This window comes from Eublepharis macularius, chromosome 2 (genome assembly GCF_028583425.1).
Source record: "Eublepharis macularius isolate TG4126 chromosome 2, MPM_Emac_v1.0, whole genome shotgun sequence".
NCBI lineage: Eukaryota > Metazoa > Chordata > Lepidosauria > Squamata > Eublepharidae > Eublepharis > Eublepharis macularius.
The window spans coordinates 132,002,666-132,018,450 of NC_072791.1; the positions used below are offsets into that span (position 1 = coordinate 132,002,666).

At 43.4% G+C, this 15,785-nt stretch overlaps 1 protein-coding gene across 1 annotated transcript; it reads left to right on the top strand.

Moving 5' to 3' along the window:
- The first annotated feature begins 734 nt into the window (after nt 1-734).
- CDKN1C (cyclin dependent kinase inhibitor 1C) lies at nt 735-3,437 on the top strand. Its single transcript, XM_054972703.1, has 3 exons — nt 735-1,521; nt 2,006-2,132; nt 2,717-3,437. Exons 1-2 carry the CDS (start codon nt 933-935, stop codon nt 2,125-2,127), a joined length of 711 nt encoding a protein of 236 aa, XP_054828678.1. The 5' UTR covers nt 735-932; the 3' UTR covers nt 2,128-2,132; nt 2,717-3,437.
- Nucleotides 3,438-15,785: the final 12,348 nt, after the last annotated feature.

The window sequence follows — 15,785 nt, forward strand, 5'->3', positions numbered from 1 at the left end:
ATCCTGGGCAGCTAGTAAGATTGCAGCCTCCTTTGTATTATGTGGGTTTCTTTTAATGAAAGAGGGGGAAAGCCTGTGGTTTCCTTATATCTCTCTACTGAAATTCAAGTAATTTATCCGGCTGCTCTCACGTTGCTGAACATGTTCTTTTCACCCGCTTTTGAAATCCGCATTTCCCTCTCTTCCCTTACATTCCTATTTGTTCCCTTTCCCACTCAAAGCTATTTGCAATTTTACTTTTCAGCTGTCCAAACGTTTCGCCAAAAGTTATCTAATTCTGCGAAATAAGTTATTAAAAAAATCCAGCTGCTCTGCGTTTAAACTGGTTCTTCCAAACTTTAAAAAGGCAAGGAGTACAACAACAACAGAATTGTAACCGCGGAGAAGCAGCAGCCGCCTCTAAGCGCAAACAAAGGGAGCGGAGAGCTCTACGTGGGCCGGGTGTCGGGTTACGCCACCATCTCTTTAAATCGCCAGATCCCCTCGCCACCGCCCTCCTTCCCCCCCCCTTCTTCCTCCTCCGAAGCCCGGCCCAAGACAGACATGCCAGGCGATCCAATGGCAAGGAGGCTGGTGCTTTTGGCGCCGGGCCACTCTCGGCAGTTCGGCCAATCAGGGGCAGGAGGAGGTGGGGCGACGCCCTGGGCAGAATGGAGCGTCTACCAATGGCAGGAGTGTTATTGCCGAGCAGTAGTATTATGCTAATCGATGTTTTGCTCGAGCTCACTCCGAGAGGGCTTTAAAAAGGAGGCAGGCGCGGGCGGGGTGTTAGAAGCGGAGTGCGAGGGAGCGGGGTGTGGAGGGCGGGCGGATCGGGGGCGCAAGCAGGTTGCTTTCCGCCGACCCCCTGCGCTGTCCTGCGGCGCTGAGATTCGGATCCGCGAGCGCGCCCGGCCACGGCTCCTCTTCCCGCTTCGACCCCCGTCGCCACCATGTCCAACGTGCACCTCTCCAGTGCCTCGGCTTTGGAGCGCCTGGCGGCTCGCCGGACCTTTCCGCTGCATGCTCGCACGGGCGTCTGCAGGAACCTCTTCGGCCCCGTGGATCATGAGGAGCTCGACCGCGAGCTGAAGAACCACCTGCGAGAGATCTGCGAGGACAGCCAGAGGCGCTGGGACTACAACTTCCAGAGCGAGGCGCCGCTGGCTGGCCCGGGCAGGCTGCAGTGGGAAGAGGTGGAGGGCGGCGCCGTGCCCGCTTTCTATCGGGAGACCCTGCAGGTCGGGAGGTGCCGCTTCCCGGTGCTGGTGATCCGAGCCAAGCCTCCGCCGCCGGACAGCGCAGAGGTGCCCGTGTCGGTGGAGCCCAGAGACTCTCCCCTGGAGCCGGGGCTGCGTTCGCCTGCTCCGCAGGGCAGAACGGCTGCCTTGGCCAGCGCCACTGTGGGACCCGAGGAGCCCCTCAACCAGGAGAACCGGGCCGCTCAGCTCAGCAACTTCTCAGGGATTATACTCAAGCCTGTCCCGTGTGCGGCTGCGGCTCTGAAGAGAGCCTCCTCCACCGGGGCGGCTCACATCACAGGTAAGCGCTGGAGCCGCTGCCTCGCACTTGTGCCTGGGGAGGGTGGCTCCTCCAGCCTGCCCTTCCCGCAGCTCTAGGGCCCCTCGGGCTCGTGGGGGGGGGGGTCCTTCCCGCTCCCCTGAGGGGGGCGTTTGACCGTCGCCAGAGGCGCTGGCTCCAGTCGGACTCTGCGCAGCTCCCCGGGGCTTGGCCGGGCTCGAAGGAAAACGCTTACGCAGCACATCGCTGCTGCCTTTCTGGCGACGTAAACAAACCCGGGCAGCCGGAGCTGCCCTGGCTGGCCGGTTGGGGGAGCAACGAGGCAGGGCTCGCATGCAGAAGCGGCTGCGGCAGGGCGGGTCCCTCCCTGGTGCGCCGTTCGGCTGTTTTTCTGCCGGACTTGGCTTCGGTGGGGCGTGTCTCTCCCCTCCCCCCCCATCTTTGGCTCGAGGATTTCTAATGAACTCCCCTCCCCCCTCTTTTTCTCCTTGGACTTGATCCGTAGATTTCTTTGCCAAGCGGAAAAGGGTCGTGGACTCAAAAGCGGCTGGGGAGCATCCTAGCGCGCTGCAGGCCTCTATCTCCGCAGTCCCCACTGAGCAGACACCCCGGAAAAGGCTCCGATGAACGAGGTGAGCGGGAGGATGATGATGGCCCCTTTTAGTGCGACCCGAGATTGCCTGTTGGGACACACTTCGCCAGATCTTTCCAGCCCATGAAAGGAGGGAGGAGACAATGGGCTGAAGGCTCTACTTTGTGTTCATGGGGGAATCAAGGCCGAAAGATTCGGTAGCAAGCCCAGTGGGTTGGCATTCAGTTCAAGGATGTGATCTTGAGCATACAGTTTCAAAGATGTGGACTAGTTGTCAACTGGCAGGGATGATTGCTGCAAGAAATGGCTAAATGGGACAGGCATGCAAGTGAAGCATTATCGCTTGGATTTTCATGCCTGTACTTAAAGCTGTGCGTTTCCCCTTCCCTTACACCACTTGGGATCCAGAGCAACTTCCGGATGGTCAGTTATTGAGCAGTGCGACGGCAGGACCATCCCCCACTCCCAGTCTCCTCAGCTTTTGCTGACTCATCTGCTGGTTCTGGGGGAGGTGGGGCTGCGTCTTGTGGCGTTCCTTTGTACTAGCCAGCAACTGGAGCTGCAGTGTCCGCCCCAAGAGTTCTCCGGGCAAGTTTACTACGTGTGGCCCTTCTTCTCTTTCAGATTTTGCACTACCGCGCAGAAGCCCTGTTTCCTTGGTGCTGGGAAACCCAGCGCTTGAGAGGCCTTCCTCATACACTCAAGGGACTGGCAGAAGAGACCAGAGTGGGGAAGAACTGCCTGTTTTTTGTTTCGCCTCTTCTCCCACTCTCCGCCCCAGAAGGAACTGCTGGTACCTCTATGTAGCAAAAGTGGCTCTGACGATAAGCCACCTGACGGAGCAGTGTTAATTTACAACTGTGCAATGTATTATTTTTATATAAAAATGTATTATGCCTAATGTGAGTACACTGGCCTGAAGTGTAAAAGCTTTAAAGTCATTTATATAAAAAAATGTTTAATCTCTGCTGATTTCTCAGTGCAAAAAATGTATATTTGTAAAAACAAACAACTTAAAAAGTTATACTAACTTATATTTTCTATTTATGTCAAAAAGGCGGATAACTTTGGTTGACACCCAGTAGTCTGTTATTTGTGTGTGTGGGTTTTTTTTTCTTATTTGGTTAAGCCAAAGGGCACTATATTTGCTTTTTTATTTACAAAAAAATGTAAATTTATTTTTATAGTGGGTTTTTTGCATTCACAAAATGTAGCTATGAATCAAAATTTCTTTAGTTATTACTTGAAAATAAATCTGATACAATGGTTCCTGAGCCGGTCTGTACCACTGCCATTGCAAACATATGCCACAATGTTAAAATAAAAAGGAATCTAATTTCAGTCAGCCACCTTGGTGCTGTTGCTTTTATTCATCTCCTTCTGTGCTTTGTGGCTTGCTTAGAACAATCAAACTCGTATTTTGCTAGCTTTTAAATACAAGATGAATGTTACTGATATATTGTAATAGCTTCTAAGATATCTATATTTCTGGTTATGATGGCACTCCCTCTGAGATGACCATGGGATGTCAACAAATAAATGCTAGTAAAGGCAGCGGGGGTGGGGGATAGTCCATATACACAAACTGGGGGATGCAGGCAGTTTAGTCACAATAAATATATGAAAACTCTTTACCTGACAAGATGTGTGACACTTGAGTAAACCAAAAAGGTCAAGGTGTTCTAAGTTCCAGTGGAATCCAGGGTGCAAATGCTCAGTTTACAGAAGTCCCATTGATGCAAACCTCAGTCCTCCTTGTAATTACTGTGACTCACTGTTGGAACTCTACAAATATACTAATGATAATTGTTAGCTATAAGGACAGCTGTGGTGTATATACCACCCACTTCTAAAAGGTATGATGAAGTTTCTACCACTTTATGGACTACTGTGCCCCACATTTCAGTCTAGGATTGCCAGACTTTCAACTAACCTCTAGCTTTACCTCTGTAAGAGAAACTTGTATACAGAAATCTTACCACCAGCTGGTTGCTCCACATCAAGAGACTATTAAAATCATATTAACAAAAGACTGGTTGAAAAATGGTATCTCTAACACCTCAGTTTTACATACACCTTTTTGAAAAGAAGTGTTGATTTCAGTAGCATTGACTTGAAGATAAATATGCTTGGGATTTAGGGTGCAAGACTTCTTCTATTTAGCTGTCAAAGGCACAGCAAAACAGCCATTAAATTAGGATGGTAAAATTAGAACCATGATAATGGCTGAAAGCACTTTTCCACTATTCCTTTATATGTTCCTAAACTTAAAAGTTTATAATTTAGATGCTATGGTGGTTGGAATAACTTCACAAATCCTTTTTCCTTTGTTAGCCACCTTAAAAGCAGGAGAAAGTATGCAGCATCCTGTGTAGTAAGAACAAAAACAGGATCTTCTGGTATCTTGAAGACTAAACGATTTATTGTGATGTAAGCTTTCCTGGGCTACAGCCTTCATCAGACGAGATAAATGTAGTGTCAGTGGCTAGTAGCTTTGAAAAGCAAGAGGCACTGGGGGAATATCTGTATGGAAGCCCTTCTCTCTAATTCATTTCTCATTTCTAATCTCTCTAATCTGTATGGAAGCCCTTCTCTCTAATTCATTTCTTTTTATATGGAGATTCACTTTTTCCTGCTGACCTAATACCCTACTCCTGACTCTTTATTTGAAAGTAAGTCCCATTGATTCCAGTGGAACTGGCTTTAAGAAAATGTGGTTATGATTGTATCCTATCTGGAGGAAAGAGCTCATTAATGCTGTGCTTCTGCTGAATGGAATCTTTCTCCATACTTTTGCACTCTGTCTCTTGACCAACCTTTGTGTGTTTTGGAGTGATTTTCAAATGACAGCTTCTTGCAGCAAATAATGCAGGCAACTTAGTTGTCATAAGGGTGAGGAGTCTCTGGGAACAGAGGGGTTATGTGAATCTACCCCAAGTCTCCTTGAAACGAGGGCTGTTATATGCATTAAGCACTTATACATCCTATTGATTTCAATGGGAGAGAGTTAAGCATATGCTTCTCTCACTCTCAGTTAAATCAGTGGGACCAAAAAGTACTTAACTTTGCCTGGATTGTGCCCTTTGTTTTTAAGTTTTACCCGTAATTCATTTTGTATGTTACTTGCAAATAATGTGTTTATGTGATAAACACCTGCTTTCAACTTTATATTTCATACAATTGCATGTGCCAGAGAGTTTGCATTGGCTGCAGCTCCTCTTTGCATTTATGTCTACATAAATTGTGCAGTATCTCACTGTGCAATTTAATTTCCAAAAAAGGTAGTTTGCTTCTGGCAAGAAGAAAAGTTCCGGGCAGGGGGTGGGGGGAGGTGTTGATCCAGGGAACTATAATTATAGACTTGATTGAATTTTGGATTGCACTTTATCAAAGGTGTATTCTACATGCTGTTATCCCAACATTGTTAACAAGAGAATCACTGTTAATTAATTATACATTAAAAGATGTAGTATGAAAAAGCCTCTGGTCACTTATAAGGACCCTTTTTTCAATGAGAAACCTGTTGTTTTGGAGGAAACTGAGGAAGATGGTGTTACACATTGTGTTTAAAAAACAGAACGACAAAAGTAATTTTAAAGAAACATTAGTTCATTTGTTGCCATAAATTCAGTTGTTACATTAGCCTTGTCTTGAAGAGTCTCAGGATATTGATTTTAAACTCTCTTGAAGGTCTAACAGGAGACCTTAATGGCCCATGTTCCCCTCTGCTGCATTCACCAACTCACCTCGCAGAGAAGGCCTGATTGGAGCCACCACCTCAGGTACCTTCAGTTCCATTGACGTGTGCCATACTTTGGCACACCCCTCTCACACACACCACCGCAAGGATTTGAATGGGCAGATTAAATCTCCTAGTGACCCGTTATTTATGGATCATTGACACGATAAACTATAGTAGCTCTTCTGCTGTGTCAATGTGCTCAGGGAGCCCTTAATCCTCAACACAATAGCTGAGAGCCATTCTGGTCTTGTCCACAATATTTTATATCTTTACAAAATATTGCATTTGTTGTGTGTGCTTCCAAATGCCTCTGAAAAATTACCTCTCATCGGCACAGCCTTAAATCTTCCTGAGCTTCAAAATCTTGGCCTTTAATAACATGTGCCTTATCGTTTTTTTTTCTTGTGTAACAAGGCACTTTAAGGCTATGGTCCTAAGCTACTTACTTGGAAATCAGTTCCAGTGAAATTAATGGCACTTTCATTTGTTTCCAAGTTAAAGTATGTAGAACACTTAAAAGAAAGATAAATTGATATCAGTGATACTTTACTTCAACATTTAAAGGCACAATAAAAGTATTGGCTGCTGATACCAATGAAATGTGCACTCTGAACTTAATAATTCTTACTAAGAAAATAAACTAAAATACTTTATAGGTATAATCTAGCCAATGTCATTTCAACTGGGAGGTGGGTGAAATTAAGCATTAATTAATGCGACTTAAAAGTGCATACATTTGGCCAAATTCTGTTGATTATAATTTATTAATTGATTTCAGTGGAGCATTTCCCACTAACCAGCCTTCTGATGGTCGTCCTATAAAAACTTTTGACTTAATTAGGCACATCTGGGCTTTATTTTTTGGATTACTCCCACAGTCTAGGATCAGAGTCTTACATTGCGTAGAAACAGACATTCGAAAAGGAGGAGATCTGGATCCCTAAACGCAGGTGTTGATTATCAAAACAAGCTGAAACGAATTAGAGTTGCTTTGGAGTACGTCTGTATTTGAGATATCAGTTTATTCTTGGTTTGTTTTCAGTTAATCCTCTCAGGAGAACCCTGAGTAATGAAGCTGCAGCTAAACAAAATATAATTGAATAGATTAATCTCACTGTAAAGTGAACAGTCCCAGCCAAATTATTATTCAGAAGGTGCACCGAATACTTGTACAGGGCAACGAAGTCCGCCTTTGAAAAAATTCAAGCTGATGTTCGGACTTCCAAAAAGTGCTTTAAAAGATAGAGGGGGTAATGGGCAGCATCTTTATATTTAACAATCACCTGACGTCGTGTTCACTGGGCTACCTCTACCAACATGGTAATTAGTAAACAATTTGCTTTTTAAAAAAATTATTAGTATTTGTGCGGGGAAGCGTTGTACAACCAAGCACAGACTGCATCGGTTGCGCTATGTACTGTCCCATCCTAAACACGTTTTCTCACGTTGTCCTTCAATAGGATGTGTACAGAGCTGCAGTCCAGTCCTCACACACCCGGGAGTAGGTCCTATGAACTCTGTGAGACACCTGCAAGTAAACACGCACATTATTCTTCAGCCCATCTGAACTCGGCGGAACTTCCAAGTAAACAATATACAGTTTCGGGCTGTAAACAGGAGGATCTGGGCGCTGCTAGCGCCCGCAACATGTTGAAAGTGACGAGTGTCTCTTTAGGTTACCCGTGGAACGACAGAAGTGAAATTGACACGGTTATTTAGGTGGTCCGGAATGTTCTGGGCTTTACGGTAACTTCTGAGGCTCGCTTACGTGCCGCTAAAATATTCATAAGTGGCAGCGTAGTGACCCTTCTGGCTCCTCCCGCTCCCAGCTCTGCGGCGCTTTTGAGCCTGGCGCACTCCCTGAAATCTTTGTCTCCTCCTCCTTCCCGCCAAGTTAAAATGTTTCTCCAGAACTCGCTCTCTTCCGTAACAAATCAAGAGCGACTATCCTGCTCAAGCGCGCTCAAGGCAGTCCCAGGGTAATCCACTTGGAGGGGGCGCGCTTTTTGAAGCAGGAGGTCTGTTCCCCGGAGGGTTGTAGTTTTGCCATTCGTGGAGAAAATGTGAAAATTGGTAAACCCAGCGCTGTCCTTTGGCGCTCAAACAGTATAGTAAAGTAGCCTTAGGCTGGAAGGTGTTTAAGGGCTGTTCTCAGGGGAGATAAAACACTGGGAAGCGGCCCCGATCCTTGCCACATGACGTGGAAGGACATACTGCGGATTCTCGCTATTTTAATTTCCGAAGAAAGCATTGAAGATCGGAGAAGATTTCAGGGAGGAGGTCGCAGGTAACAAGGAAAAACTGGCGAGGATCCCATAGTAGGATGCGGCTTTCCCTGAGCTCTGCAGTGGGGAAGAATTCTTGCTCGTTCAGAGCTTGCCTCGGGACGGTTGGGAACCTGTGGATTTGCACGAAACAGCTGCAAAACGATCTTCGACAGGCGCGGCTGTGGCTTTGCTAGGACGCCATCCCCTTGGAATAGCTGACTCGAAAGACCCCAGCAGTAGCGTGAGGCCTTTGACTCCTACGTGAATTAAGGGCGCGCTTTCTTTTAAACTAAGAAGCCCGTTGCTCTACCTTCTAAGCAAGCGACGTTTTTAGTATTGATTTAAAATAAATCCCTCTCTTTAGCTCCGCTTCTCTCGGCTCCATCTGCGTTCAGCCCCAGGATTAGGTTTAGGAAACGCTCTTCAGTATAAAAGTAACATTGATTACCGCCAATCTGTATGATTACTTAATCAGAGATCTAGATGATTTCATACGCCTCTGTCAATGGAGCGGATTCAAGGCGATTTTCTCTTTTGAAAAGGAGGGGAGAGAAGGAGAAAAAATACCCCCCCTTTCTTATTAAAGGCCAACAATACATGGAGGGAGGCAGCTGGATCCTCCAGGATTTATGGGATTTTCTTTTGCTTTCATGCAAGCAGGTGTCTTTGGGGCTTCCATTGTCTCAGCCCACCCCCCCACAGCTAATAATAGGAGCCTCCAAAATGAAAGATCCACACGCCCAGCCTTTAAATACTTCAGATGGACCAGCCGTTGCTGCTGCCACCCTCCCCTAAGGTGCAAGAAGCCACCCTCTGGCGGTTAACTGATTTAGGAGCTGAGCTGCTTTCAAAGCATCCTATTTATCAGTACACAAAGAGCTTGGTAAGCAGCAGAGCAGCTAACCTTGAATCTTGGATGCTCTGATAAAAGTCTAAGACTGCCTGATGTGGACTTCAATGATCCAAATGTTTTATTTACATTTGTTACTTGTGTCTCTTACTGTGTATAGTTATAGTTCCACCAGCATAGATCTAGAAGGTATTTACAGTTTTAAGTACCCTGTTGAGTTTGTCTTCCACTGTATACTGTAGCCAGTTGTATTCCTACCATCTTCTCTACCCACCTGCTGCATCTGTTGAAACTCACTATTGCCTACAAAAGCCTCATACCACAATAAAACAGTAGGGCCTTTCAAACTGATAATAAATATACATTATATTTAGCAATGTGCTGGTGTAGCTCCAACCCAGCTCTAATAGCATAAGAACCTGTCCCCAGTGTAAGAAATGGGAGGTTAGTGGTGAAGGATCAGGTATTAATCTGCATGCTAAAAATACCAAACACCAGCTAGATGGAATTACATACATCTATATGGTGGTCCAGTAAATATTACCGACTGCCAGTAATTCATAATGCTCTTATTTGGAATAGTTTCTGAAGATACAAACTGCAATATAACAGTAAGCTCATATGTAACAGAAAATGCGTTGCTTTTGTAAAACAATATACATCATTTGGCTGTCCCTGGCATTTGAATGGACACATGTGCCCATGATTACTGAAGCCTAATGTACCCAACCACATTCTCTGTCTCATGGGGAGGGCAATTCATTTCCCCACAGACCAAATATTGTGGTTTGAGGGCTGAACAAATACAACTCCTTTGTAACAGAAGAAGGGGGAATTTTGGATACCCTATAATCAATTAATAACAGCTGTGTATTTATTGTCTTCTAAGCAATCTTGCAGAAAGGCCTCTTCCATCTCTTCAGCTGCTCCAGCACTTTCTGCCACTACCCATTTGGGGTCAACAAAATATGGAAGCTCACTGGATCTTTTATTCAATTGTTTGTGTCTTTACTGAATCATCTCTGGAGGGTCATTCTACTCTGCAGCCATCTCTGAGCCCCCTTTCACCCCTCCTTTGTTTAACAGTGCAATCTGAATTGGCATCCCTTGTAGGACTTGTTTAAAAAATTGTGTATTCTGGAGAATGTGTATATTTCAAGGGGAAACCAAATATTCTCTGGGGAGAAGCAGAAAAAGTTTTCCTGCTTGCCTTGTTCTTCAGTAGAAGAATAACTAACTTTTCCTCTCCTGGATATCTTTGGAAGGTGTGCCGCTCTGTTTCTTTCCTCGACTTTGACTGGCTACACCCTGCATGGCACTGCCTTTTCCTTATTCCCATCACAAAGCACACTGCCCCTATTCTTCTGGCCTTTGTAGCCATATGGCAAATCCATGTAGACACAGCCAACATCCATTTATTCAGGCACATAATGTCCCGCAACAGGGAACAATTGGAACTTTGTTTGCTTCTATTATTGATGCAAATGGGAGAGAGAGGGAGAGAGCAAGAGAGAAATCATTTAACTATAAAAGATATCCAGCTAATTATGAGCCATATGTGCCTTTAGTGTCAAAGCAATCCTATGAAGTTCATTTTAAACCTAGACTACTTTATTAGGTGCGGAAGACAGATGTCCCCCAACAGTGCATGCATCAGAGAAAACCCATGTAGTGGAGATCTTGAAATATTTCACCAGGGCTTCTTCATTTGTCAAGGGACTTTAAAGTGCTATTTGTCACCAGGATATAGGCAAGAGGGGTGTGTACAAACTTAGATTTAGTCTCTTTGTATTTGGAGGGAAGTAGAATTTCTTTTTAAAATACTAAATACATTACAGCCTCAAATGCTTTATGTAGGATTTACCTGAAAATAAAAAAATGGCATTGGTTGGAACAATATTTTAAAACATGGCTAGTACCATTTAAAACATTTGCCTCATGTTCAGCATTCAGAAAGGGAATTTATGTTGAAATCCCTCCTTTATTGGAAAGAACAGAGTGTCCTTAAATGACAATCCTCCAGCACTTTCCCAAAGGGTTAGGCATAATACAGGGAAATTAAGAGAAAGCTCATTAGGGGGAAATCTTCATTCATTTTTCTATTGATGTGTCTGTCAGAATGTTCCTTTCTTGCCCTAGTCAGACCCAGACAGGGAATATTTGTATCTATTATGCTTGTTTCTGCATGCAATTAAACAATTGCATTCTCATTGAGTTTTGTTTTAACTTTTATCAAGTGCCTTCCTTGATTATTCAATCAAACACTAATGTATCACAATACAGGCAATATTTCAGGGACGGCTCATGAAGATAACAATTTCTTCTTGTTATTATTACTTCTCCCCAGGTATATACTCTCTTATTTTTGAAAATCAGTATCAATTCATAAATTAAGAGATAACCACAAATGTATTTTTAATATTGCTTCCTCTTTTGCAGGGGACAACTCCTATTAAAGTCCTCTTAAAAGCTCATATTTTAATTTGTGAAGAAGCAATTAATGGTTAATTATACCAGTTCACCCATTATTCAATCAATGCTTTTAGTTATTTGCATTACTTTCTTATAGGGAGCTTTCTTCACATCAAAACCAGTCATTTAACAGAGATATCTAGAGTGAGATAAAAGGCAAATTTTGTACCATCTGTCCGTTGTTAATATTAATTTGACTTTAAATTAATCTATTAAGTTTCTGCAGAGAATAAATAATGGGGAACTAAAAACAATTCTATGGTGATGATCTCTCCTCTGCCCTCCCCAAATATCCCTTCTTGGATATTTTATTCTTGAATTCAAGAATCAGAAACTGAACATTTGTAAAGAGTCTTGAGTTCATAGCAAGTATATCATGATCTTCTTTCTTTGGGGAACAGACTGCTGGATATGTATGCCACTTAATCAAATGCCTCGGCAAAGAACCCATCTGGTGCCTCTTTGGAAACTGAATTGATTTTGGGGAGGAATTGGATATAGTGGAACACCCATGCCAATATATACAGAACTAATCAGCTTACTGCAGCTGGGCTGGCCTGTCTCTAATGAAAAAAAGGGAAACACCATTTTGTTCCAGCCTGCCTACATAATACAGAATTCATATACAGCTGTCTTTCCTCAGGCTTGATTCACCAAAGCTACCCCTTATAAAAATCTGCTATTTTCCCCTCAGAATTTAAATGAAACTACAGAAGAGATAATATCAACAACCCTCAATGGCATGACAACATCTTTGATCTTTCCCATTCCTCTCATAGTGGGTAAGAAGATTCTGAGGGTGTCACACTTCCCTCAGACTAATGCAACAGGAGTGATGTATTAGAGGGAAGAGCAACAGTCTCAGAATAATCAGATATAATAGCAATAATTTGTAAGGCCCTGATCCAGTGTGTGTAAAAACTGTAACCAAGTCACTAGCACAAGGCATAATTGTGCTGCCCTGAGCACCACCTAGATGGAAGGCTGCCTTGGAACAATAAGAAAATAGGGTTGTCAACGGCCTGGAGAAAGAAGTCATGTCTTTTTAATGGAGGTTTAATGGGGTATTACTGACGGAGACACCTCTGGTCTCATCCCAGCAGTATCATATTGGAAAAGTCAGCAGCATCACCGCCTGTACCTTGTGCACTGCCTGTATGTTTTGCTCTTCTCTGGTCAACGGGAAACATACTATGGTAGGACTTCAGGAGCAATCCTCTTATCAGATGGTAACTAAATTTTAACTAACACAGACCCTCTATGATCAGGATTCCTCATATTTTAAAGAAAAGTTTAAAGAAACGCAAGGGAGAGGGGAGAAAAATGGGTCAGGGAGTAGTTGCTGAGATGGAGATATCCAGACTTTCTCTCTGTGCCATATTCCTGATCTAAACTGCACCCTGTCAAAAGCTGCTATTTGTCTTGTAGAGGAAAACATATATCTACCTGTACTTACATTCCATTAATTCCATTAGGAGTAAAGCAGAATAAATCATGTGCAAGACTACAGCTTCTTTTATTTGAATAGGGTTCTCTTATGTGATTCAAAGAATAATGGAAGGGCTTCTGTAAGTGCTAATATCAGTGGAAAAAGGCGTTTCAAGTAATTACTATGAACATGTTATAGTACCATGCTCATGTTTGGGCATCTAATATTTTAAAGTCTCTCTGTTTTCAAGCTCTCGTCAGTTTTGGACCTCTGCATTATGATGGCTTAATATTCTCCTTTTTAAAAAGGTCCCTTTAATGTTCTGTCTCTTTTGCCACATCTCAACTATCTACTTTCTTCCATTCCTATCATTTCTTGAACAGTTCACCCAAAATATTCTTACTTTACTTTATTGAGTAAATTCATCTCATGTTGAATCTTCCTCTTTTCTTACTGCCTTCAGTTTTTCCTAGCATTATTTTCTTTCCCAGTGAGTCTTTTTTCCTCCTGTTGTGACTAAAATACAATAGTCTCTGTTTGGTCATTTTAATGTCTATGGAGAATTTGATCTGAAACATAAAAATAAGGAATACCATGGTATGAATTATCTTGATCTTGGTTCCCAGGGACACATCCTTATCCTTAAGGATCTTTTCTAGTTCCCTCAGGGCTGCTTTTCCAAGTCTCAATCTCCTTCTGATTTCATGGTTGTAGTTTCCGTTTTGGTTGATAACTGAGCCAAGGAATAGAAATTATTTAAGAATTTCAATTTCATTGTCAACCTTCAAATTGTGTAATTCCTCAGAAATAATTCCTTTTGTCTTCTTGAGGTTTAACTGTAATCGTGCTTTAGCACCTTCTTCTTTAACCTTCATCATAGTCATTTCTATTGGGAATGTATGTATGTATGTATGTATATTGTTATTGTTATCATTATCATTACAGGTGGGTAACCATGTTGGTCTGCAGTAGAATAGCAAAATTAGGGTGAGTAGCATCTTAAAGACCAATTAGATTTCCAGGGTATGGGCTTTTGAGAGTTAAAACTCCTTTCTTCAGATACATGAATATCTGAAGAAGGGAGCTTTGACTCTGGAAAGCTCATACCTTGGAAATCTAGGTCCAAATCTTGCTCTGTATATAGTTATAGTCATATATACTTACATTTATTTAGTTCTAATTCACAGCATTTCTTGTAGAAGAAAGAAAAGCATATTCTAATAATTCTCTAGTCACATGGCCAGCTTTTCCAGCAGGTATCCCTTATGGCTCCACGAGGAGATAGGTCTCTCTCTCTCTCTCTCTCTCTCTCTCTCTCTCTCTCTCTCTCTCTCTCTCTGTTGCTCCATGGAGAGCTAAGAAAGAAAAAGACACAGCAAGAGAAGGATGGGTCAGAGAGGTGTTCCCAATTTAGACAGAGAGAGGCTTCCCGCTCTTCAGGAAGATAACACATACACACAAAGAGAAAATATAGAGCCCCCCTCCTAATGTCTAGGCATGCTGAGTCGCTTCTAATCCAACAGTTTTAAGTCCTTGCTATTTTCTACCAGTAATATGGTATCACCTGCATATCTCAAATTGTTGTTCCTTCCAGCAATTTTCACTCCACCTTCATCTAGACTGAATCCAGCTTTCCTTATTATATGTTCCATATATAGATTGAACAGATAGCGAGATAAAGGCAGTTTCCACACTGCCTTATTATTGCATTTGTATCGCACCATTTCCAATCCTGCTTTCATGATGCAGCTTTCATGATACGTGCCGGGTGAAATGTCTTGACTTTTGCGGCTGCGTTGCACTTTCAGAAGTTCGCATACCACAGAAAAAGTGCCATGATTGGCGGTGGGTGAGCTCACATCACAGCTGATGAAAGCACATTCACGACCATTTCTGGTTTTTTTAAAACCTATATTCAGATTTGCATTATATCGCAGTTTCGATATGTAAGCTTGGAATCAGCTCTGCCCAAAGGAAGCCTGTGGTAGGCTGTTATTTTGCCCGCCAATTTCATTTAAACTGCTTGTCGTGGGCTCTCCTTCCTTCTGCTCTCTTGCTGCTAGTTAGCTTGGCAGCTCTCTCTCTTGTCTCTCTCCCTCTGTCCTTGGTGTCCGAGAAAGCCAGGCTTGCTCTGTAACTCCCTGTTGCCGAAAGGTGGAGCTGTACAAAGGCTGCCTGCCCCAGCCGCTTCCCTCCCCTTCCCTGCCTGGTTTACTTGTGATTTGATGGAGGAAGGTGAGAGGAAAGATTGGAGGCGGGGTGGGGGGAATCTTAAGTAAGCAGCAGTTCTCCCTCCCCGCTTTTTTTTGGTTCAGGAGAAATCTGATGAATCAACCTAATTAAACCCAAACCGTGAATTAAGCATCCATTTTTATACTACAAATTGCAAGCTCTACGCTTGTCTTTCCCTTGATCTCCATTAAAATCACCAGAGACATTGTTAAAAGGAGGGAGGGTGTGTGTGTTTTGTCTCTAGCTGCCAGCTCTCTCTGTTTCATTGCCCCTCTGTTCCAGGATCTAAATTGCTTTAAACAGGAAATGCAATGGGTTCCTTTTAAGTGCAAGATCACAATAGCACAATTAACATTTGGGGTGGGGGGAAAGGTTGGAGGGAAACGTTTGACAGGATTCCGCAGAGGTTTGCAGGATTCAAGTTTGTGGGCGGGAGCAACTGTTCTAAGGAAGCACCAACCAAGAAAGGAGGAGTGGCTGAGTGAGCATTCTCTGGAAAAGCGTTTCTGAGTGTTCTCATGCATGCCAAAAATAGCACTAAATACGCATTTCAAAGCAGAAAAAGTGGGAAATCTACGTTCTCAGAGAAAGTGCGACAATAACGGGAGCATGACGGGATTTTCATGGCTGGATTACGAGGATGTGTGTAGTAATGTGAGTAAAGTGGCATAATAGCAATACTGTGCCACTAAAATAAGGAC